The sequence below is a fragment of the Orcinus orca genome, chromosome 9 (assembly GCF_937001465.1).
Source record: "Orcinus orca chromosome 9, mOrcOrc1.1, whole genome shotgun sequence".
In the NCBI taxonomy this organism is placed as follows: domain Eukaryota; kingdom Metazoa; phylum Chordata; class Mammalia; order Artiodactyla; family Delphinidae; genus Orcinus; species Orcinus orca.
The window spans coordinates 76,290,334-76,314,506 of record NC_064567.1 but is presented as its reverse complement, the minus strand read 5'-3'; the positions used below and the strand labels follow the sequence as shown (position 1 = coordinate 76,314,506).

Sequence of the window (24,173 nt, the reverse complement as noted above, 5' to 3'; positions counted from 1 at the left end):
TCTCATAAATAAACTGCCTTCCAGAACAAAATCCAACACATTTTAAATGAAAGAAAAAAATAATCCACATTCCCTACATCTTAACATTCATGATGCCCCAGATACAATAAAAATTTACTAGGAATGCAAAGAAGTGGGAAAGTATGACCCTTAATTGAGAAAAAATATAATCAGAAGAAACAGGGGCTTCCCTCGTGGTACAGTGGTTAAGAATCCGCCTGTCAATGCAGGGGACACGGGTTCGAGCCCTGGTCTGGGAAGATCCCACATGCCGCGGAGCAACGAAGCCTGTGTGCCACAACTACTGAGCCTGCACTCTAGAGCCTGTGAGCCACAACTACTGAGCCCATGTGCCACAACTACTGAAGCCTGCAAGCCTAGAGCCTGTGCTCCGCAACAAGAGAAGCCACGGCAATGAGAAGCCTGTGCACCAGAATGAAGAGTAGCCCCCGCTCGTCGCAACTAGAGAAAGCCCATGCGCAGCAACAAAGACCCAATGCAGCCCAAAATAAAAATAAATAAATAAATTTATTTAAAAAAATAAAACAAAAGAAACAGACAAGTATTTAAGACAGCTCTTCAAAATATAATCAACAACAGTGAGTGAAGGGATGAGGAATCTCAACTATTTTAAGGGAAATAAGAACCATTCGTAAAACTAAATGCAAATTCTAGAACTGAAAATTACAATACATGAAACTGAAAATTCAACAGATGACCTTAAGATCAAGTTTGAGACTGCAAAAGAAATAGTCAATGACACAGCAATAGAAACTATGTAATCTGAAGTCTAAGAGAAAAAAATTGGGAAAAAAATAGAGGCTCAGTGACTTTTGGACAACACCAAGTGGCCTAACATACACGTAATTGGAATCATAGAAGGAAAAGAGGGAGAGAAAGGGGCAGAAAAACGTTATTGGTGAAATGGTGGTTAACATAATTCTCAAATTTGGTGACAATATCAACCTACAAATTCAAGAAGCTCAGTGAACTTCAAGCAGAGTAAATACAAAGAAAACCACACCATCACAGTCAAACTGTTGAACAGCAAAGATATAGAGAACATTTTATAAGTAGTCAGGGAACTAAAAACCATTACATAGAAGGGAACTAACCATACAAAATACAGCTAATTTTTTTTAATCACAAACAAGGGAGAGATTCAGAGGTAATGGAACATCTTTAAAGCATGGAAAGGGAAGAGTAAAAGCCCAGGGTCATACGTCCAACAAAATATTCTTCAAAACTGATGCTAAAATAAAGATATTTTTAGGTTAAACAAAAAAAAGCTGAGAGAATTTGTGAGCAGCAGACCTGCATTACAAGAAATGATAAAGAAAATTTTACAGGATGAAAAAAATAATACTGGATATACATGCCAACCTATATACAGGAGGAAAGAGCACCAATAATAGTAAATATGTAGATAAGCATATTTTTATCTCTTAAGTTTTTTAAAAAACAATTGATTTTTTTAAATTAATTAATTTATTTTTGGCTGCGTTGGGTCTTCGTTGCTGTGTTAGGGCTTTCTCTAGTTGTGGCAAGCAGGGGCTATTCTTCACCTCGCACAGAAATGAAGACCCAACACAGCCAAAAATAAATAAGTTAATTAATTTTTTTAAAAAAGAATACAATATTGGGTGGACGGAAAAAAGGAAGAAAGGAAAAAAGGAGGGAGGGAGGAAGGGAGATAAGCGAAAAAGTAACAGGCTGAAATTTACACTGAGACAGTTATACTCAATACACTGAAAAATTTCTGCTTATCATTCAATCTCTTTAATGAATAAACAATTCCAAATTTATTGGAATTAGAAAAAGAAGCCACACAATATCTCCTGCCCACCAAGACACAGATCTGAGATCTCATAACATCCTACTACTACCTTCCCCTAAGTAACTCTTTTATTTAAAAAAATTGAATTAAATTATACACACACACACGTTTCCCCCGTTACATAAAAGTGCAGTGTTCCTATGAAACCTTTCGTAAGCTGAAATGGTGCAAAGCAAAGAAGCAATTACCTTACGACACATCTTACTAATGGATTTACAAAATAAATCAAGATAAAGCATAGATCCCAGACACAGTTCAAAGTTACGGTGGCTTGATGCTGAGATGCTGCATGTAGCTCCAGGAGAGAGCTTGGTGGTGCCACTCTCGCTGCCCATGGTGCACACTGCCGCTATGACAGCCTCCCTTGCTGCCAAACCAACGCTGAACAGTATTTTTGCTTTTTGCCCTTTTTTTTTTTTTGTAAAAGCGAAAATCCCCTTCAGATTTCTTTTGGTTAGCAAAAACAGGTACTAATATAGGTTTTTCATAAAAGCGAAATGATATAAAGCAATCTTGGGAAAAGCAGGGGATGCTTGTGTGTGTATATGTACATACATAAATATACATCTTGAACTGCATGGGTCCAATTATACGCAGATTATTTTCACTGAAGACACATTACAGTACTACTTGATCCATGGTTGGCTGAATCCGCCAGATGCCGCAGGGTGGATACAAAAAGCCAACTGTTAAGTTATAAGTGGATTTTCAACTCAAAGGAGGATCGGCACCCATAACTCCCACATCGTTCATGGGTCAACAGTGTATGCACGTGTGTACATATACACATACGTACGTGTGTATATACGCACATATACATTTTATACACAGAATTATTAGATATAACAATTCTGTTAATGCTATCTAACGTCACAACCCTATGTGATGAAATGACTGTTATCAGAAGAGTAAAAATATCAACTGGCAGACAGAGAGACAGCTATATAAAGCAAGGGGGAATGGAGGGAAGGTAGGGACGAGGGAGGAGAAAACACATCTGTTATCACAGCTAAATAATTCCCCAGCATCTTTAGCTCAGAGTAAAAATACTGAGTCGTGAGAAACCATCCTTGTCAGAAGGTAGCCCGAGGCCTAAAGTAAAATTCTCCTAAACATGGCCACGTGAAAGGGGAATGTTACATAGTCAATACAAGAAAACAGGAAGGGTAACAGACCAAAGATAAACATTTTGTGTTTTTTCAAAACAGTTTATCGTTCCTCCAATGTTGTCACAGGCAAACCTAATAATCTCCTATTAAAAAGGTGGAAATTAAGTAAAGGTGCTTTCCACTTTAGGTTTTTAACCCACTCTGTAACCGGAGACACTCAAGTGTCAAAATGAAGGTTATACATTTTTCCTCTCAGGGGAAAAGAAAAAACATTGAAGTTATTCATTAAAATTACAGAAGGGTTTGTAGAAACACCACTGACTTTAATAAAGTTATAAATGTATTATTAGAAAATTAACTTGTTTTCTTAATAGCTTTATTGAATTTTTTGCATACAGTATCTATTATGTCCTAAGAGCAACTATTTTAACCTCATGAAAGTTCAGCTACATTATTCATAAGGACTGTTAAAAAAAACTGTGACTATTTGCAATTAGTTTATCTATAATCCCAATCACTACCAAGATTATCCTCAACATCTTTCTGGAAAAGAGCAACCACACCCTTCTCAAGGCTCCTTTGGATTCTTACTTGTTACAGCCATCTGGCCTGCTGTCAGAAGGGCCGACCACAGTGTCCATGAATGTTGCAACGTTGGAAAATCCTGCCGGCAATTCATCCCATTCATCAAATTTGATGCCACTGCCCAAGGAGTAGGTGCCTTCACCACACTTACTGCATACCTGATTCTTCATTTCTAGATACTCCCCAGAAGCACAGGAGAAAGCTGGAAGGCAGAAGAATGTATAATCCATTAGTCATCACACCCCCCATCAATTTCCTCCCCTTCACACTGTCACCAGCATTATTTTTATAAAGCTCTGATCAGGTCACACCCTAATTAAAGCTTTCCAAAGTCTCCCTTATCACTATATGTACTTCACAGTCTGACTCCGACCTATTTTACCAGGCTCATCCCTTGACCCATTCTCTTCCAACCATAATGAAATTCTTATCACTCCCAGAATATTTCATCCTCTTTCTCGCCGCTGTGGTCTTTCTTCGGAGATGCTGACCAACGCACCTGCTCACCTGGAAAACTCCTGTTCCTAAGTCAAAAAACGACCCTCTTCAGAACAGAAGGTGGGGCCTTACCCCACCAGGCAGTCAACTGTGCCTCTCTCTGTGCTCCTACAATACTCTTCTCATAATACCCCCCTTAAAGATAGACAGATGGATGGATGGATAGATAGATACCACTTATCAATTCATGTGAGACTTCAAGCTTCCAGAAAGCAGGGATCATTGTTATTTTTGAATTCCTAATTGTACCGGGCAAATGCTGAGTGCAAATAAAAGGCTGAACCAGTTTGTGATATAAACTTAACGGGGCTAATGAGAGGGTAGTGCTTCACATGCAATAGCTAAACAAATATCTCCACCATGAGTCCATGTTTTCACTATTCACGACTCCCACTGAGTCATTTCCACAACCTCCTTCTTTTTACTGATGATGTCAAGTTCTGTGCTAATGCTCAGAACTAGAGCCAGAAAACAGCAGCCACAGGCAATGCGCAGGACAGCTGACACAGTTATAGAAAAGATGGCAATTCTGCCGCTAAGGTTTTATTCATTCAGCAAATGCAAATCTATGTCCCCCAAGAGTGTGGCTCTGTGCTCAGAGCAGTATTAGTCACTCAAACGTAGCAAAGAGCTTTCTAATCCTTTAATCAGGATATTAAAGAAACAAGAACAAAATAAGACCTCTAAATTATCCAACGAAGAAAAACAAATCTCCCAGCAGAGAGCGACGCAGCGAAACTTCACATTTAGGTAAACTCCCTTTTAGAATACATTTGGAAATGTAACAAGAAATAAAACAAGCTAATTTTTAAAAAACGAATTAAAGAAATAGAGTTAAAACCCACACTCATCTACTTACTTATCCACGGAATAAATGTTTTTCTTCAGAAAAGCTTAAGATGCTGTACAATGCAAATCAACATCCCTAAATTAGCAGAACATCAGAAAATAAGGAAAGGTTAGGCAAAAAGTATTGCATGCTGGCTATAAGGTCAAAACTATCTTGGGGTCAAGTTGTACCACTCCCTAAATCTGTGACCTTGAGTGAGATACGTCACCTCTCCGGGCCTCAGTTTCTATCTCAGAAAAAATAAGATAATAATCACAGTGCTGCCTGATAGAGCTATAACGAGAAACTAAAAAACAGTATAAAGTGGTTAGCACAGTGCCCTGCCTTTAATAAATGCTCACAACACGTGATTATGATCACTACAACGTACTAAGAAAGAAACAGTTATAGAAAAAAATTTATTTTACTTTTTATGGTTTATAGGTCTTCTAGAAAACTGATAAACAATACCATAAAACAAGAGCCCACATTACACTAAATCAAGGGTCAGCAAACTAGAGCTCACAGGCCAAATCCGGCCTGCTACCTGTTTTTGTAAATAAAGTTTTATTGAAACACAGTCATAACCGTTCATATACATATTGTCTATAGCTACTTTCACACCACAGTGGCAGAGGTGAATAGCTGTGAGAGACTGCACTGCCTGCCAAACCGAAAATATTTACTTTCTGATAAAACAAAGTTATCTTTGAAGACAGTTTAGTCTAGTGTCCAAAACTGAACTTTTAACTTAAATAGGAAGAAGTAACTTTTTATGATAAGTTGTTAAAAGGGACCCTAGACTCTAAAAAGGAGATGATTGTGTTTGTGTTATTTCAGAGAGTGCCCATTGCCCTTTAAAGTCATTAAGAATATCGCCAACTCTTTCGGAGGTATTTCTCTAAGGTCAGAAGGAAAACTGAGAGATAACGTTAACAGTAAATGTATTGAGTACAACACAGCCAATTCTTTTTACTCACAGTAGTTATACAAAGTTATCGTGAAAACTAAACTGGCAAATAATGAACCATTGCTCCTGGGGAAAATACAGGCTTAGGCTCCTGTGATTCTCCAGTCACAATATCTTCATCAACAAGTCACAGTATCATCTTCATCAATATCTGGTTTTACGGGTTTTTCAGCCGGAAAACATCTTATTTAAAATATATTGTTGATTCATCAACATTAAACTTATGGCCAACGGCACTAATACTTATACTTGAACTAAGCTTATTTAACACGTGAATTTTCTCCAAAAGGCAAGGGACAGCCTTCTTGCACTTAGGATCACTAGCCAGCACTTCAGCACTATTTTAAACAGTAAGATCACCAATAAAAAGCATAAGCATGCAAAAAACATGGCATTAAATAGACTGTGCAAATGACACTGTTGGCAGTATGCGAGATGAAATAAGGAGGCAGCCTGTCACCGTCTTCAACCTCAGCTGGGACCACATGGTCGGGTGACTCATTTTTACTGCTCTGTACATGTCTGCAAATGGCAGTGAAAGTATTACATGGACTGATCTGAGAGTTACAAATAAATTTTTTAAGGTAGGTAAATTTGCAAATATGGAATCCATGAATAATCAGGATTGATGTGTTTTAATAGATCTGTGAAGGAGGAAGATACTATGCCCATTCGCCAGAAGCCGAAATTGACACACAGTACATTTAAATAACCCTATCAGAAAATTATCCAATTAACAAGTGGCAAAGATGATATTCAAATTTAGCTCTCTGATTCCAAAACTCATATGCCAAGAAAATTCAATTCAAGCAATAATTATTATAATCAATGCAAAAAGGGCAAGTAATGTCAAATTAATTCATTATTATGTTTCACATCTTTCTTCATTTGCTGTCTTGAAATGTGCATTATAAAGCAATAACAATTCCCTACCCCCAGGTATCTTATGAAATTTTTAATATGTTATAGCTGAAACACACACATTTATGAAATATTTTAGCAAGTTACTAACTTCCATATGCCTCAATGTCCACACCTATAAAAGGAAAATAACAGTAACATCTATCTCCAAAAGTTTTGGGAGTAAATGAGATATTCCATATAAAACATTTAGCAGTGTGCCTGACATAAAGCATAATGATTGTTAGCTGCAATTATTAATAATATAATTCAGGAGTCTGGGACAATCAGAATTCTGCCACTGGATTGATGATTTTACATCTCTTTAGAATAATTACATGGTCAAAGTTAGGTGAATAGCTATAGGGCCTTTAGTAATACAGAGGAGCTAAAGAGTCTACAGCTTTTTGTATTTTAATTATTGCTTCCTCCTCAATCTTTTTTTCCACCCTGGAAGCCAGCTCTAGAGGAAAGGAAAGGAAGAGCCACACGTTCTTATTAAACACAATTTACTCCATGAGATGATGTCAACACGGCCCTACCGACCTCTTCAGGCAGGCATCAACGAGGACCAGCTTTTCCTTTTCTTATACCTTCTGTCCTACCCACATCTACTTTCTACTTGGACTCTGCTTTCTTGGCCTTTGGTTTTTAGTTGAATTAGAAGGGGTTTTATAATATTAAGGACTATACTCTTCATTTGAATTCGCTTACAGTACAACATAAGACTTTTTTAAATTAAAATATAGTTGATTTACAATGTTTCGTTAGTGTCCGGTGCACAGCAAAGTGACTCAGTTATACGTATATACACATATTCTTTTTCATATTCTTTTCCATTATGGTTTATTATAGGACACTGAATATAGTTCCCTGTGCTATACAGTAGGACCTTGCTGGTAATCTATTTCATATATAGTAGTTTGTATCTGCTAATCCCCAACTCCTAATTTATTCCTCCCTCACCCCCTTTTGCCTTTGGTAACCATAAATTTGTTTTCTATGTCTGTGAGTCTGTTTCTGTTTTATAAATAAGTTCATTTGTGTCATATTTTAGATTCCATATGTAAGTGATATGATATGTATAGGATCTGTCTTTCTCTCTTGACTTATTTCACTTAGTATGATAATCTCTAGGTCCATCCATGCAGCTGCAAATGGCATTATTTCATTCTTTTTTATGGCTGAGTAATATTCCATTGTATACTTGGACCACATCTTCTTTCTCCATTCATCTGTCCATGTACATTTAGGTGGCTCCCATGTCTTGGCTACTGTAAGTAGTGCTGCAGTGAACATTGGGGTGCATGTATCTTTTTGAATTATAGTTTTCTCCAGATATATGCCCAGAACTGGGACTGCTGGATCATATGGCAACTCTATTTTCAGTTTTTTAAGGAACCTCCATACTGTTCTCCATATTGGCTGTACCAATTTACATTGCCACCAACAGTGTAGGAGGCTTCTCTTTTCCCCACACCCTCTCTGGCATTTGTTATCTGTAGACTTTTTAATGATGGCCATTCTGACTGGTGGGAGGTGATACCTCATTGCAGTTCTGATTTGCATTTCTCTAACAATTAGCCATGTTGAACATCTTTTCATGTGCCTAGTGGCCACCTGTATGTCTTCTTTGGAGAAATGTCTATTTAGATCTTCCACCCATTTTTTGATTGGGTTATTTGTTTTTTTGTTATTGAGATGTGTGAACTATTTGCATATTTTGGAAATTAAACTCTTGTCAGTCACATCATCTGCAAATATTTTCTCCCAGTCCATACGCTGTCTTTTCCTTTTGTTTATAGTTTCCTTTGCTGTGCAAAAGCTTATACGTTTGATTAGGTCCCATTTGTTTATTTTTACTTTTATTTCTATTGCTTTGGGAGACTGACCTAAGAAAACAATGCTACAATTTATGTCAGAGAATGTTTTGCCTATGTTCTCTTCTAGGAGAACTATATATGCTCTACTATACATAATATATATACTACAGAGTATATATACTATATACTACTATAAAGATAGAAATATGCAGGTGTGGGAAAAAACATTTATATCCATCTGTCCCCAATCAGCAAATGGCTGGGCAACTTATTTAACCCTCCTTGTCTCCATGCATTCACATTCCAAGGATGACACGGCTTTCCCCTCCTGCCTCACAGGACTGCTTGTGGTCCTATGAGAGACTGAAAACCACTCTGAGAATAAAATATGACATGAAAATTTAAAGCTTTGCTGTCATCATGCAACCACCCCGTACAATGTACCAAACAATAATCTATGAATTGAATCATTTATATGCTGATTATCATCTATGATTTATGCCTAACAATAAAGAACATCTATTTTTAATCTTTTCATCACAAGGACCACTTAGTTTTGCTTTTCTTCCTTCAGATACCTCACGCAATGGAAGATGATGGTTATCAATTACCTTTATTCATAATTCATCCATTTTTGCTACTTTAATTCAAAGTTACTACTAAAATTACTTTTCTAAACAGTAAACAGCAATAAGAAGCAGTAATAAAATTTTCAGTTTACTTGTTCAATGAGATGTTGATGGTACAGGGAGCCTATGCACTCTCATTACAGGTAAGTATATGGGAATCACACTATATTATGTCACTCAACAGATATTTCTTATCTAGTAGTTAGTGGGCAAACACCAGGCACCAAGGGTATTTTGGTGAATAAGATGGAAATAGTCCCTACTCTCATGGAGCATCTAGTCTAGTCTAGTCTAGACTTATCTTCCTCAAAATAGACTGAATTTACATTTCACTAAGATAAATTCACTGTAAAACTATCGTTATCTGTTAACCCAAGTTAATAGCTAAATAAAAAATAGTTACATATATTTATGGGGAAATGATTAATTAAATCAATTCCAGAATTAAGATGAGCCAATACGTCTATTTTCTTCAATTGTCTCATTTCACTTACATAAGATAAATAAAACAAGGTTAAAGCTGCAGGCATTGTCATTACTGACTATACAAGAAGAACACTCTTCCAACTATTACTAATATTAAGGAAAGTACAAACGGAAAATAATGCACAGATTGTGGGTCTCGAAAATGATAAATTTTACCTTCATCAATCATTTAGCCAATCAATTATCATTATCAGATTATTAAAGCTTCAACTGCCCGCCAGGTTTATAATTCTTCCCACAGGAAACAAAAAGGAAGTAAGAAATGGCATCTAAAAAGAAGGTGAACATCAGCTTCAATCTAGCGACTCTCAGCTGCTCTTCCCCCCTCAGTACCAGTGACAAGGAGAATGCTCAGACATTTTCTTTTCTAAGTTCTTATTTGCGAAATTCTTAAAGAAGAAAAATAATTTCTCTCATTTTACAAAAATGAAAGTGAGACAGGAAGACTCCAAAACAGTACATTAAAAGAGGCTATTTCTTGGGCTTCCCTGGTGGCGCAGTGGTTGAGAGTCCGCCTGCCGATGCAGGGGACACGGATTCGTGCCCCGGTCCGGGAAGATCCCACATGCCACGGAGCAGCTGGGCCCGTGGGCCATGGCCGCTGAGCCTGCGCATCCGAAGCCTGTGCTCCACAACGGGAGAGGCCACAGCAGTGAGAGGCCCGTATACCACACACACACACACACACAAAAAGGCCATTTCTTATGATCCAGCGATCCCACTCCTGGAAATATACCCAGACAAAACTATTCAAAAAGATACATACACCCTTATGTTCATTGCAGCACTGTTCACAATAGGCAAAACATGGAAACAACCTAAATGTCCATCGACAGATGAATGGATAAAGAAGATGTGGTACATATATAAAATGGAATACTACTCAGCCATATAAAAGAACAAAATAATGCCATTTGCAGCAACATGGATGCAACTAGAGATGATCATACTAAGTGAAGTAAGTCAGAGAGAGAAAGCCAAATACCATGTGATATCATTTATATGTGGAATCTAAAATAAGGCACAAATGAACCAATCTACAAAACGGAAACAGACTCATGGAGAACAGACTTGTGGTTGCCAAGGTGGGTGGGGGGAAGGGAGAGCGATGGACTGGGAGTTTGGGGTTGGTAGATGCAAACTATTACATTTAGAATGGATAAACAACAAGGGCCTAATGTAGAGCACGGGGAACTATATTCAGTATCCTGTGGTAAACCATAATGGAGAAGAATATTTTAAAAATTCACACATATTATACACATATTATACACATATTATATACACGTGTAACTGAGCCGCTTTGCTGTAGAGCAGACATTGGCACGACGCTGTACATCAGCTCTACTTCAATAAAACTTTTTTAAAAAGAAAAACAGGCCATTTCCTGCTGATGTTCTTATTCACTGAAGGCAATTTTCCCCTTGGCTGAAGGGAATCTTTCTTCTGTTTCATTGAGATTTTATTTGTCGTAAGTGTGTTTTTCTTGTCAAAATCCACAAGGCAGCAATGCAGGCTGATTGTGAGTCCATCACCTGTTCGTGTTCACGAACGCCATTTTCACGATAAGGTTGGAGGAGAGTAACAGAAGGTAACACTTTGCAAATTCTAACAGCAGCAGACACTGCAGTGTTCCTATGAGGAGTATATATTCATGATCACTGAGGAGCTATATTGGTCTACTCCACTCTAATTCACAGGTGATGGAATATGAGGCATGACGTGATCATAGAATGAATAAATTATGATATGTAATAACACTTAAACCTATCAGGATGACCAAAAGGGACTTTTGAGATCACCTGGTACAAACCCTCCCAATATGGATGCCAAGTTTCCTCATCTGTGTGACCTAGGGCATCTTAGTTCAAGTTTTCTACAGTCACCACAGGCAGACTCACTATCTATGAGTCTCATGACTCTTATGACTCTCTACCTAGTAAACAGACTCCCTGCAGTACCATGGAGCCAAAAGATTTTATTATAGCTAAGCTAAGAAAAATCCACTGTTTGTATCTGAAGTAAAGAAGAACAGAATTCAAAAAACATACCTCTGCCCCAGAAGTCAAAAGACGTGAGTTCTAGTTCCAGCAGGGCTGCCTGGCCACACGGGGAGTGAACACACGAGCTGCTGTGCAAAGTCTGAAGTGGCACAGTTAAATGATCAGAACCGAATTCTTTAAGCCTGATGCTACCAATAACCACCTTTAACTTTCCATTAAGACTTGGAGATGAAGATGGGGGCCACAGAGATGTTTGTAAGTTCAGATTTGGGAAATTCTTTGACAGAGAAGGGAGAAAAAATAACTTTCACCTCCCATTTTACAAAAATGAAAGGGAGACAGGAGACATACAAAGCAGTACATTAATACAAACCACTCTGGCCAGTGTTCTCTAATTCACTATTCTCTGAAAAGAATATTCAGTCAGAGGACTGCCTCTCCATCTGTGAAAATGAATTCTCACGTCTAACGTTCTTTCCAGAGAATGGGTCCTCACAGAACCCTAACAGCTAGGATGGTAGGACAGTCACTGCGCTTTGCAGAGAAGACAGATCAGCCAGAATACCTGCCCTCCCTCCTGCCCACCCCCCAAAAAACATCACCAACTCCTGGTGTTACATAGAAAATTGATCCATGTAACACCACAGCTATAATCCCCATTAAATTAGTGGAGCCTAGATTAAAACTTCCCATCTGTTTTTACAAGCAAAAGCTAACTAAGGTAGATTCCATCTTTAAAAAAAAACCCCACAAGTGTGTTTTATTGTGGCTTCTTGACTTCGGTGTTTGATGGGGAAGAAGACAAATTCCAGTTCTTCGAGCACAGGAGGACACAAGGTTTATGGGAAAAAAAAATCTAACAGCGAAGGTCAGGGGAGGGAAAATGTTGAGAGTACTTGATGAGGTCACCAAAGGGGGCAGAGCAATGCATCTGTGAAATCAGTTTTCTCCACTTCCAATTATGACCCAAAACTTTGATTCTTATCTTCCTGAACTTTTCCTCTTCCTTAGAAAGTGTCGGTCACCCTGTACCTCCTGATAGTGTCTCTGCCCTTGATTTTGCCGGTTTGAGGGCTGAGTTCTCTCATCTCCTCATAAAACACTTTTTTCAAAGAAGTTCCCTCGACCATAGCTCCCATCAAACACAACTGATGGAAAGCCTGCTTCTGATCTGTTATCGTAACAATCTCGTGCGTTGCTGCCTTTCACCCACCACTCGCGTGTTGCTGAGTGGATTTAACTCCAACCCTCTTCCCGCCTGGAATCTGATGCATCAACATCCCAAACTAAGCCTATTGAGGACAAAATGTTTCTGTCCTTTCATACGTAGAATAAAGTTTTACTAATCTGATTAGATCTCCGTGTCTCACCTGTGGAAATGAAACACCAAAGGCAGTCTCTAATGTGATGGCACCAGGGTTATTCAATCAACAAACATCCCAGTGTTCGAAGCTGCCTTAGGATCCAGGAGAGGATGACAGCTCCTCTCCTCTTGGGAAGAATGAAACAGGACTCTATTCTAAATTAAGAATTTCTGTAGTTGAAAAAATACCAATATTTTTCTAATACATGTCAGATAATGAACGCATACTATATGTATGTTTTCTAGACATGTCTACAGTTTTCTAGACACAGAAAAAGAAAAACTAAACGCTAAGCAACTCATTGTATTTGAGGATATAACTACAAATGTGCCTTACATTCAGAACGTTATTCCCTTACCTTTCATAAAAATACACAATTAAGAATAAAATCTACAAGCAGGTCAGTAATCAATTAAAATAAACCCCCAAGCAATATATCGGAGCCTTTAGATGCCATCTTTTAAAAACTCCACTTAACTATAGGAGATTTGCATCATATTTCTATCAAGAGGTAAATGTAAGGTGACCACAATGCCTCAAGAAGGGGCCTAACAACTCGCTCAACGAACACTGTAGTCCTGTCCAAAGAGGCACGACACCATAGGGGTTAAGAACACGGACCCAGGAGGCAGACTGCTCGGTTTCAAATCCCGGTTCTGCCTTTGACCTACCTGTGGGAGGTATCCCAGTGCCTCCTTCACAAGGTCGTTGGGATGACTGGGTTTGACTGAACACCTGTAAAGCATTTACAGCTGTGCCTGACATACAGCAAGTAAAGATTGGCTATTATACATTTTATTGTTATTTTCACTAAGTTATATTATTATATAATTATGACTCCAGGCACTATAGATTATATTTATCATTCCATATAAGGCCCTCAAACACCTGCGAAGAGCCGTCTCCAGGTTAAAGTCCTTGGTGTCACACACCGAGCCTAGGAGATTTGTCAGAATCTCTGTCCCTGCTCACATTCTCCGAGTGCCATCCACACAGACCTCCCATAGCCCCCAGGAAAACCCAGTGCTGCCTCTAAGCTGCACCTCTGCCCGCGTTTCCTCTGCCTCAAATGCCACTCTGCTTCATCGAGTGCGTGAACACCTTCCTTCAGGGTTCGCCTCAGAGATCCTCAGAAAATTAACACGTAATGGCCCGTAAAGTATGGCATTTAATCCCTGTCTCAACTTGCAGTCAGGGCGCAGTTCTTCACATCAACCTGCCACGGGTCAGATAACTTTCCAAGGTGATTCAGTCTGCATTTCAAACTCACACCTGCTTCACTGTGAGGTCCTCTTGACTCCTCCCTCCCCGGCAAGATCACCTTAGGTATTTGTATCTATCTTGCACTTTGCCCCTATACTCGAAATAATTTATTACCCACGGGCTCCGTTACTAGAATAAAAAGTCCTGGAAAAAACAGGAATCTCTTGTTCATTTATTTTTGGATCCCTATCATCAAGAATTTAGGAAATACGGGCTTCCCTGGTGGCGCAGTAGTTGAGAGTCTGCCTGCCGACGCAGGGGACACGGGTTCGTGCCCCGGTCTGGGAAGATCCCACATGCCGCGGAGCGGCTGGGCCCGTGAGCCATGGCCGCTGAGCCTGCGCGTCCGGAGCCTGTGCTCCGCAACGGGAGAGGCCACAACAGTGAGAGGCCCGCGTACCGCAAAAAAAAAAAAAAAAAAAAAAGAATTTAGGAAATACTCAACAAATGTTTAGTGAACGAATTAAAACTCAATAAATACCTGTGGACTAAATATTTTGCTCAAAACATACAAGTCTGTTGCAGAGCTGGGGTTTCATCTGAGGTGTGTATCACACCTGACCACGAACTGTGGGAGGCCTGGGACTGGACACCCATGCGGTAATGCTCCCACTGAGACTTACAGAGCAAAGAAATTGTATGAAATTAGTTAAATCATAGCACAAGTAACAACGTATAAAAATTGACTAAATCAGCCTGCCATGTGTATTTAAATCTGTGTCCCTCCAAAAACGTTATATGCAGAAATTAGCAAAAGGGTGCAACTACGCATTGGATAAAAGAGTTCTATAATCAAATATACTTGGGAAACTCTGGGTAAAACAGAATGCAGTTAACACACAGTAAATAGTCTATACATAATTACCATGTTTCTCAGAGACTTTATTATGAACATGTGGACTGCATCCCTCCATCAAGGGGATTCAGCATTCACCATTTTTTAAAAGTACTGGTATTTCACGACAAAAAACCTCAACACGCTTTTTTTTTTACATGCAATACTTCTTGGGATGAGTATTCCACAGGACAGACTTCCAGCATGATACACCATCACCATTCAATATCAACGTACTCAATTTGCCCAGATGCACTGGCTGCCCTAACAATAACAACGCTACACAACTGAAACAGACTAGGTATTGAATCCTGCGGAAGAGCCTACATTTCAAAGAGCTATGATCCCCCCAAAACTGGATTTTTAAACATCCCACCCAGGAAGCTAAAGCCAACTCTCTTTCCATAAGAATCCTTCCTCTCTTTCAACTCCAAACTAGAATCAAAAGATGCTGACTCAAACTGTCACCTCTGCTTACTCCTTAAGGCCCATGAAACGTAGGTTATGACAATAGATCAGAGAGACACAATGGAAAAAGGAAAACAATTGTAGGCAAGGGTTTTCCTTCTAATCTGTATACAGCATTTCTTAATCTAAGAACCAAATATTAGTTTATATAAATACTAAAGTACAAGATTAAACAATGCCCACAATACTATAACTTGATGCTAACATACCAAATGGGATTACAAATATCTTAAATAGTCATCCCCAGTTAGAAAATGATGTGTTAAGGTTGCAGTCATGGGCCGAGAAATACGGGAAGGAGTGAGCGATAGAAGATACACATTCCCCAAAGGAAGAGATAACTTATGTTTATTTCCCTTCGGTGCTCTAGACTTCTCTGAAAATATGTACGGCAACAGGTAAAGGAATTCTCTCCTCACTCCTAGTAGCCAGGCTTTTATTTCTAAGGTTTGGTTGGAAACAACAAGTTCCTTTTCCCCTGTGTGGTTGGTGACAGAAGAGACAAGAGAGAGAAGAAGGAGAGAGAGAAGGTACCCCATCCAGGCAACCATTCCAAAATGAATATTGTTTTTGACAATCTAAGAAAGTCAAGAGGACACCCAGAGAGTCAAGGGAAGATTTTTTAAACTCTCATGCAAGAGGGAAGTGACGCAGCAGTGAAGAAGGGATGGAGTCAGAACAGGGGTTATATCCCCTCATTCTGGGAGGAGGCAATGAGTGCTGTGTGTTCAGGAATGACATGCTACCTGCAAGCTGTGCCTGAGTGATGCCCACGGACACGAGACTCAGCACCAGGGCTTGGAAGAAGCAGCAAAGTTCCCTGGAGCTAAGCCTGGAGCCAGCAGAGAGAAGGAGCGAGATGAAGTCATTTCAGTGGCCCATGGCAGCACTGCCTAAGACACTGAGGTTTCCAGAGCAGGGGGACAGCAGGACAATGAGATGCTGTGTCAGTTAATAACCAGAGGTCTCTCCATCCCACTTCCTGAGGGCAGCAAGCCTCAAGCTCACATACAGTCCAGGGATCCGCCACAGCAAAAACTGATACCTGACTTCCCATTAACTTCACTTAGAGCCTTGTAGCCAGATTTTACAAGATTTTTAAAGAAATAAAGATATAATATAGCTTGCCCATCAATTCTATTTAAAAAAATGCACAGGTGCTACATAAACATTCTCATAATCCCTTTCCTAAGGAAAGGCCTCCTCTACTGCTTCTTTCTGAGAAAGGGGGAGAGATCTAGCTAATTACATTTTGAAGACTCTACAGGAATTTCCACCGAGGACACATTCTGGGTTTTGCTTCACTGAGAGACACTAGGATCTGGGGAAATTACGTCTCACACAACCATCGCCCTAAATATTTTTCACTTACTTGAAGCTGCCGCGTTCCGCGTTTTTCTTTTCTTTTATGTGGCCCAACTGCTGGGCTACACCATCCCCACCCCAACGGGGTCCTGGAAGCTCCTCCAGGCTGTCATCTTCAAGTGGTAATCTAACTCAGTGGGTAAGAGACAGGCTCTGGAATCAAACATGTCTGTACTTGAACCCCAGATCTGCCACGTCCTGGCTATATGACCCGACCTGCAGCAACTTATTTCACCACTTTAAGTCTGAGTTCTCTCATCAGTAAAGTGGAAATACTAAGACTAGCTATCTGAGACGGTTGTTGTGAGGATACAACAGAAAATGATGCAAAGCTCCAAGCACGATGTTTAGCATGTCATCTGTATATGAGAAATGGTAGCTATTACTAGCAGTAGAAAATCTAAGCCACTGAAGGAATATTCACTTATTACCATAACTGCCTTCAGCAGTGAGTTTCAAAATAACTTGCCTCTACCATACAAAAAAAAGTCACAATCAGAGGCCAGACTAATAACTTCCAGAGCTGATATAAGTATACGACACAAAAGTACGTGTAAGTTCAGATTTCAGACAAACTACCAAGACAAAAAAATGCCCCAGCCATCACATAAGTAGTATCATTTCTGGGTATCATTTTTAAAGTAAGTACTGTCATCATTTAAAGTGATAAACAACTAATAGTGAGTTTACTAGACCAAGTTCTTAGAGCAGTTCAAGCTGGCATGTCAAATTCATAACATTATCTGTGGAAGATCATAGTAAATAATGAGCAAAAACATCCCTGGCAACATTCAAATAGAAATAATTTGTATTGAAGCATCAGTTCTGAAACAGATTTTTAAACCCTTGGCTGATAAATTTAATCACTAGTGTCCTGGTAAGTGTTGAACAACCGGCTCTCAAGAGGCACCTGATTTGTAGTGTTTGCCAATTCCCATGGTGTAAATACTCCACCATGGCCCATTTCAAAGGAACAATGAGTTCTCAAAAGCCAGTGCCAGCCAACAGCAGCACACCACTTAGATACAGGGTAGTATTCAAAATGGTTACACACTCCACCTCAATAGGGCTGTTTACAAGGAACCAAGGAATAAGCCCACAAGTAAAAGGTAAATATAGATAAATGATATACGGATTTTCTAGGAGGGTGACAGAAGCAATTTTGCAATGAGCTAATTCCACAGGCAATACTCAGGCTGCTTCCCTTTTAACTGCAATCCTCCCTCACTGAGAGCTGGTCCTCTTTCTGCACAGGTGGTCACATATACCCCAGCCTTGGATCATCTTCATATCCACTGACCCCACTATCCTCTTAAGATTCTTGCTAGACCCAAGTCTTTCTCTGGTTACCTGGGTTCTTAGGTTCTCTCTGTATTCATTTAATATCATTCACCAAGAAATGATGGCTTTCTTCCTTGATTTTCCTCCTAAGACTTGCCGTCTTCCCGTCTCTCTTATCAGTAAACCCACACCTATGCGAAAACTCCTCCAGCCGGTAACAGAGATACAGTTTCTCTATGAAGAGGAAGGAATTAGCTTCCCGTTTAATTAATTTGCTTATCTGCTCTTTCATTTGGGAACAAAAGAACTCAGTTTTTAGGAATACCATTTGGAAGGCTGTAGGAAAACCAAAATAATCTGTCTTATTCCAGCTTTGAACTCTAGGACACCCCAAGATGACTTCACTGCAGGAACCTGTGACTCACCAAATTCAAGGATTTTAAAAAGTAGACTTTATAAATGAAAATAAATTTCATGACATATTTCTGTTAATTCAAAATGTTGCACTTCAAACTTGCTTAACTGCTAAAAGCTGTTGAATGTGAGAGTCATCAATTCTCTACTCTCTCTGTACGTTACACTATAAAGTCAAATTATACTATTTCTATGGCAAGAAAAAGAAAAAAAAGAAATCCAATGCTGGATGAAAGCGTGTGTATGTGTGCTGGTGATGAAAGCACAGCAATGTGACTGTACTTAATGCCACTGAACTGTACACTTAAAAACGATTAAGATGCTACATTTTATGTAACGTGTTTAACAATATTACACACACCAAACGTTACTACGTGTATCAAAAATGTTTGAAAAGTCTCTTAAAATGTAAAGAAGAAAAGAAATCTATTAAATAGAAATTCTGCCACTCTGCCCTTTAGAATTTCAAGTAAGACAGTAAATCAGATTTTTTAAACAAATAAATAAAAATAACACCCTTTAATATTGCCTGTGTCTCGTTACAGACCAGACGTAAGGGCGCTGAGTGTTGAGAAAGGATGCTTTTGCTCTGCTAGATCAATGTTCTTTTTCTCAAAGGTCTTTTATATATGCACTACAAGGAACTTCTCGGGCTCGTATGAAGGGCTTATGGTTTAATCAGGAAAACAAGTGGTCAAAAAGTCAAAACGTACTGCATTCTTTGCCTCTCACTGGGTCAGGCAGGCCAGAGCAGTCCACTGCAGAATTCGGAATGGCAACTCTCCATCTGGAGCCACTGCTATCACATTCTGTATATTCAAAGTGGTAATCTTCCTGCAAATAATCACAAACACAAGCCTTTGTTAGAGCCAATTTTAATGGGACAACTGCGCTTTCTCAATCATCCCCAAACCTGCCTGGAAGCCTGGCTGCAAACTGTTCTCTCTGCTTGATCCTTATTCTTCCCCCACTCCATCCACACCAAGCAGTACTTTGATCAAAAATGTATCATGCCAGGCACTGAGTAGGCGCTGAGGATCTGACAAGGGCCACGACAGTCAGGCGCTCACGGGGTGACCAGCGAACTGTACTCTCACCCACCCCAAAAGGCAACAGCACACAGTCCCTATTTTTTGCAGGCTTCTTAAGCTCTAAATAATTGATAGATATGAATATAAAAGCAAAATAACCCTAGGAAATTGAAGGCTGTCACTGTCCCAAATTTTTCAAAGAAGGAAATAGGAGAACTGTTCCCATTGACCTAATTTCTCACTCTGTTTAAAATTTAACAGAAAGTAGAATGATTAATCATCCAAATACTAACTAAAAGACTACCAGTTTTTAAAGCAGCTCTCCCAGGCTCAATCTCCCCCACCACAGCAAGCTGCCTTCAATCACAGACTGTAACACAGACCATTTACTACAATCGCCAAATAAGACCAACCCACTTGTCTCTGGCCTCTATCTTCACTTGACCTCCCCTGCTCAGAGCACATTACACCCGTGAGATGCTTGAGCTGAGAGGAACGAGGACAAAATGTCATTAGACGTTTCAAGAATAAGAGAAGTTATAAATCTACTCCAAAATATTTCAGTTCAGTATCTTAGAAGTTGCTAGTCTGCTTAATCTACTCTGTTTGCCTCCTTTACTGTATCAATGACAGGAGTGAATGGAAATATTGCCACATAAGCATCAGGAAACCAGGTGGGGAAGTTTGTGTGTATATATGTTATATGTGTGTGTGTATGTGATGTGTGTGTGTGTGTGTGTGTGTGTGTATACATGGAAAGAATACCAGTTAAAAGGCTGGTTCTGGGGCTTCCCTGGTGGCGCAGTGGTTGAGACTCTGCCTGCCGATGCAGGGGACACGGGTTCGTGACCCCGTCCGGGAGGATCCCACGTGCCGCGGAGCGGCTGGGCCCGTGAGCCATGGCCGCTGAGCCTGCGCGTCCAGAGCCTGTTGCTCCGCAACGGGAGAGGCCACAACAGTGAGAGGCCCGCGTACCGGAAAAAAAAAAAAAAAAAAAAAAAAAAGGTTGGTTCTGGAATCAGGTCTGAGTTTGAACTGACATCTCATTCCTCCACATACAATCAATGTGCTATACTGGACAAGCCACTTCGCCTCTCAAAGCAACCATGTTTTTCATTGGTAAAATTACAATAATAGTATTTCCTATCTTGTATGGCTCTTGTGGCAGTTAACTGAGATAATGTCTGTAAAATGTTAGGCATGTTAAGCCACACTGGGTTAGCACTTATTAGTGGTAGAATGATTATCCTTCTTAAGGGCAATGTGGGTACAGAGGATGATATAGAGGAAGGAGCTAGCGGTAACAGGATAAGGCGCAAACAACCTGAGTCTCTGTTTCCCCTGCTTCAACTTCTGCACACACTCATGATAAATGAGAAGGGACTGAGCGTTAGAGAAGGTGTAATTACCGGGCTGGAAGCAAAGGCCTTATGCTGCATTAGGACTCTCCCCAGAATTAAGATTCATTGTATACTTCAGGCAATCATCTCTGAAGAGTATTTTGTTCTCTCAATTTTTTTTTTTTTTACAAAGTTTGGTAACAGACGATTTAAGATTAAGTTATTTGACAAGAGTCTAGATTTCAAATATGTTTTACTGCCAACTGAGGGCAAACCTACATATGTAAAAAAAAAATCAATAAAATCTGCCAAATGGGAAAGGCTTTCCAGAGGGAAAGATGGGAGGAAGGAGGGGGAAAAGGGAGGAAGGGAAGTAAGAAAAGAGGAGAGGGAGGGAGGGAGGAAAACATAACAAAGGTCACTAAATTTGACAACATACAAATGTTAAACACTGTACACCAAAAGTCATCATAAGCAAAAGTAAAAGGTAAACAACAAAACAAACTGGTGAAGAAACACACAGCAAAGGTTAACTAACTTAAGAATGCTGGGTTTCCGAGTTCTGGAAGTGAAGGGTGGTGATGGCTGTACAACAATATGAATGTACTCAGTGCCACTGAACGGGACACTTAAAATGATTAAGATGCTAAATTTGATGTTGTGTATATTTCACCACAATTTTAAAAATTAAAAATGTGAAATAAAAAGAATACTGGGTTTCTAAAGATCGGTAAGGAGAAGGACAAATAACTATTGGAAGAATGGTCAAAGAACACAAGCAATTCATTAAAGAACAATACAAATGGCCAAGAAGAATATAAAAAAAAGTTGAACCTTGCCAAAGAAATACAAATAATGATTTTCATCAAGTTGCCATGACATTTAAAATATATTTTTTTTAAAACTCCCTGAGGTAACAGTGCAGTAAAATGAGCACTTGTGTGCTTCCAATGAGAGGATAAAGTGTGCAGGCTTTCTGGAGAGAAACAGTCAATATGTACCCAGATCTTGAACTTGTTCAAAAACTGGAACCCCAAATTCGACTTCTAGCATCTAATCTAAGGGAGAAAAATGTTTCATGGGTTCAGTGATTTATGGCCCAAATTGCTCATGATGACTTTGCTATAGGTTGAGGGAGCATAATTAATAGTTGAGCATTATTTTCCACATGTATTTATATCATTAAATACTCATAATAATTCATGTGGATTAGGAAAAACAGGTAATATGATTCCCATTGTTCAAATGATACTCAGAATGGATAAGCGATTTACTCAGAGATACCCAGGTAGTAAGCAGCATAGCTGAGAGCAGAAGTCAAGCCTTCTGTTTACTGACCAGTGTCTTCAGTTTATACAACACCATTGTGCTTAAAGTAGGTTACTGTTTTAAAAGAGAAGGAGTGCTCAAAGTTTTAAATATAAAATCCTGACGGTTACAGAAGTCTAACAGTAAATCATAAGGATGTTTCACGTTCAAACAGAATACGAGAGTGCACAGGTAAGCGGAAACCATTTGATTCCCCTCTTTCTGTATTAGTTTTCTATGGATGCTGCAATGAATTACCACACACGTAGCCACTTAAGACAACAGAAATTCATCCTTTCACCGTGCCGGAGGCAAAAAGTTCAAAATCTTTATCACTGGGCCAAAATCAAGATGTCAACCAAGCTGCGCTCCCTCCAGGAGCTCTGGGGAGAATCCACTCCATGCCTCTTCCAGTTTCTGGTGGCTGCTGCCATTCTCTGCCTCTGTGGTCACACTGCCTTCTTTCTCCTCCCCCTTGTGTTTGTATTTAGGACCCATCCAGAAAACCCCTCACCTCAAGATTCTTCTTCACATCTTCAAAGCCTTTTTTTGGTCATACTCACGGGTTCCAGGGATTATGACACAGGTATCTTTTGCGGGGGGTGGGGGGTGGGGGGTGGGATAGTGTTTGGCCTACCACGATCTCCTAGTGCAGAAGAGCCTAGGCCAGGCATGCAGTTGCATGATGTTTTTCTTGTTCCTCTTGTTCCCAGTTATCTGCATTAAGAAGACTTTCCTGGGCTTCCCTGGTGGCTGAGAGTCCGCCTGCCGATGCAGGGGACGCGGGTTCGTGTCCCGGTCCGGGAAGATCCCACATGCCGCAGGAGCGGCTGGGCCCGTGAGCCATGGCCGCTGAGCCTGCGTGTCCGGAGCCTGTGCTCCGCAACTGGAGAGGCCACAGCAGTGAGAGGCCCGCGTAGTGCAAAAAAAAAAAAAAAAAAAAAAAAAAAAAGACTTCCCTATTTCCATATCCCACTGAGATCCTGGTCCCCGTATGTAAAATTCAGGTAATTTGTTATCATCCTTGCAAACTAATGACGCTGAGAATTCCGGCATGAATTTCAAATGAAGAAAGGCCTCTGAATAAAATAGGTAAGCTCAAGAAAACTCTCCGCCACCACTGCCTCTGTGTTGTTCAGGCTGCCAGTTATGAGATGACAACAGCAGTAAGTACATGGAAAAAGAATGTTGTGTTCTCTGGCTGCAGCGGTAGATGTCATATGCCAATTAATTTTCCTATGGTTCTTTATTCTACCTGCCTCCTCTAGAATATCCTTGAAATCTAAACAGCCACAGCTATTAAGTTACAAAATTCTTAGGACCCCAGCAGGAAGCTATAATGTGTTTATCTATAATTTAAAAACACTGAAATGCAAACGTACTTCATGCAGAGGGCATCACTTGGGTCAGGAATTTAGACTGTAGCCCCTGCCAGACGGGTTTTATTTTTTTAATTATTTAATAGGCTATTTCATCTGGGCCAGTAACCACTATTTTTCATCTATTTCTGAAGTCAACCCTTAAACCCATAGCAGAGATTTAAGAAATAGCGTGACGCAGTAAAATCACTAAAGATACAATATATGCCCCTAAAATATTCTGAATGGTATTCAAGGTACTGAATAAAGAGAACTATAGCACATACACTTTCATATTTATAGATAACACCACATAACTCTGGCCACAGGCCCAAGAAAACATTGAGCTAAACTGATCCCTCGGAAATGGGAATTTTCTGGATGTCAAAGAGCAATTAAAAAGAAAAGGTAAAAAGTTTCTAACACAAATATAACATTAATACATGTCAAAGATTTTATTTAAGTCATTAACTAACA

At 39.7% G+C, this 24,173-nt stretch overlaps 1 protein-coding gene across 6 annotated transcripts in view; it reads right to left on the bottom strand.

Annotated features, from left to right (window-relative positions):
- ELAPOR2 (endosome-lysosome associated apoptosis and autophagy regulator family member 2) overlaps positions 1-24,173 on the bottom strand; it is a 291,435-nt gene that overhangs the window by 71,849 nt on the left and 195,413 nt on the right. For 5 of the 6 annotated variants that reach the window (XM_049714889.1, XM_049714888.1, XM_004263420.3 and 2 more), the window contains 2 exons: positions 19,373-19,493; positions 3,538-3,733 (listed from right to left, as the gene is read on the bottom strand). In XM_049714889.1, the coding sequence (XP_049570846.1) occupies positions 3,538-3,701 (164 nt within the window). In that variant the 5' untranslated portion in view covers positions 3,702-3,733; positions 19,373-19,493. Of the gene's footprint in view, positions 1-3,537; positions 3,734-19,372; positions 19,494-20,455; positions 22,819-24,173 lie in introns of those variants that run through there. The other variant, XM_049714890.1, reaches the window with a different exon arrangement.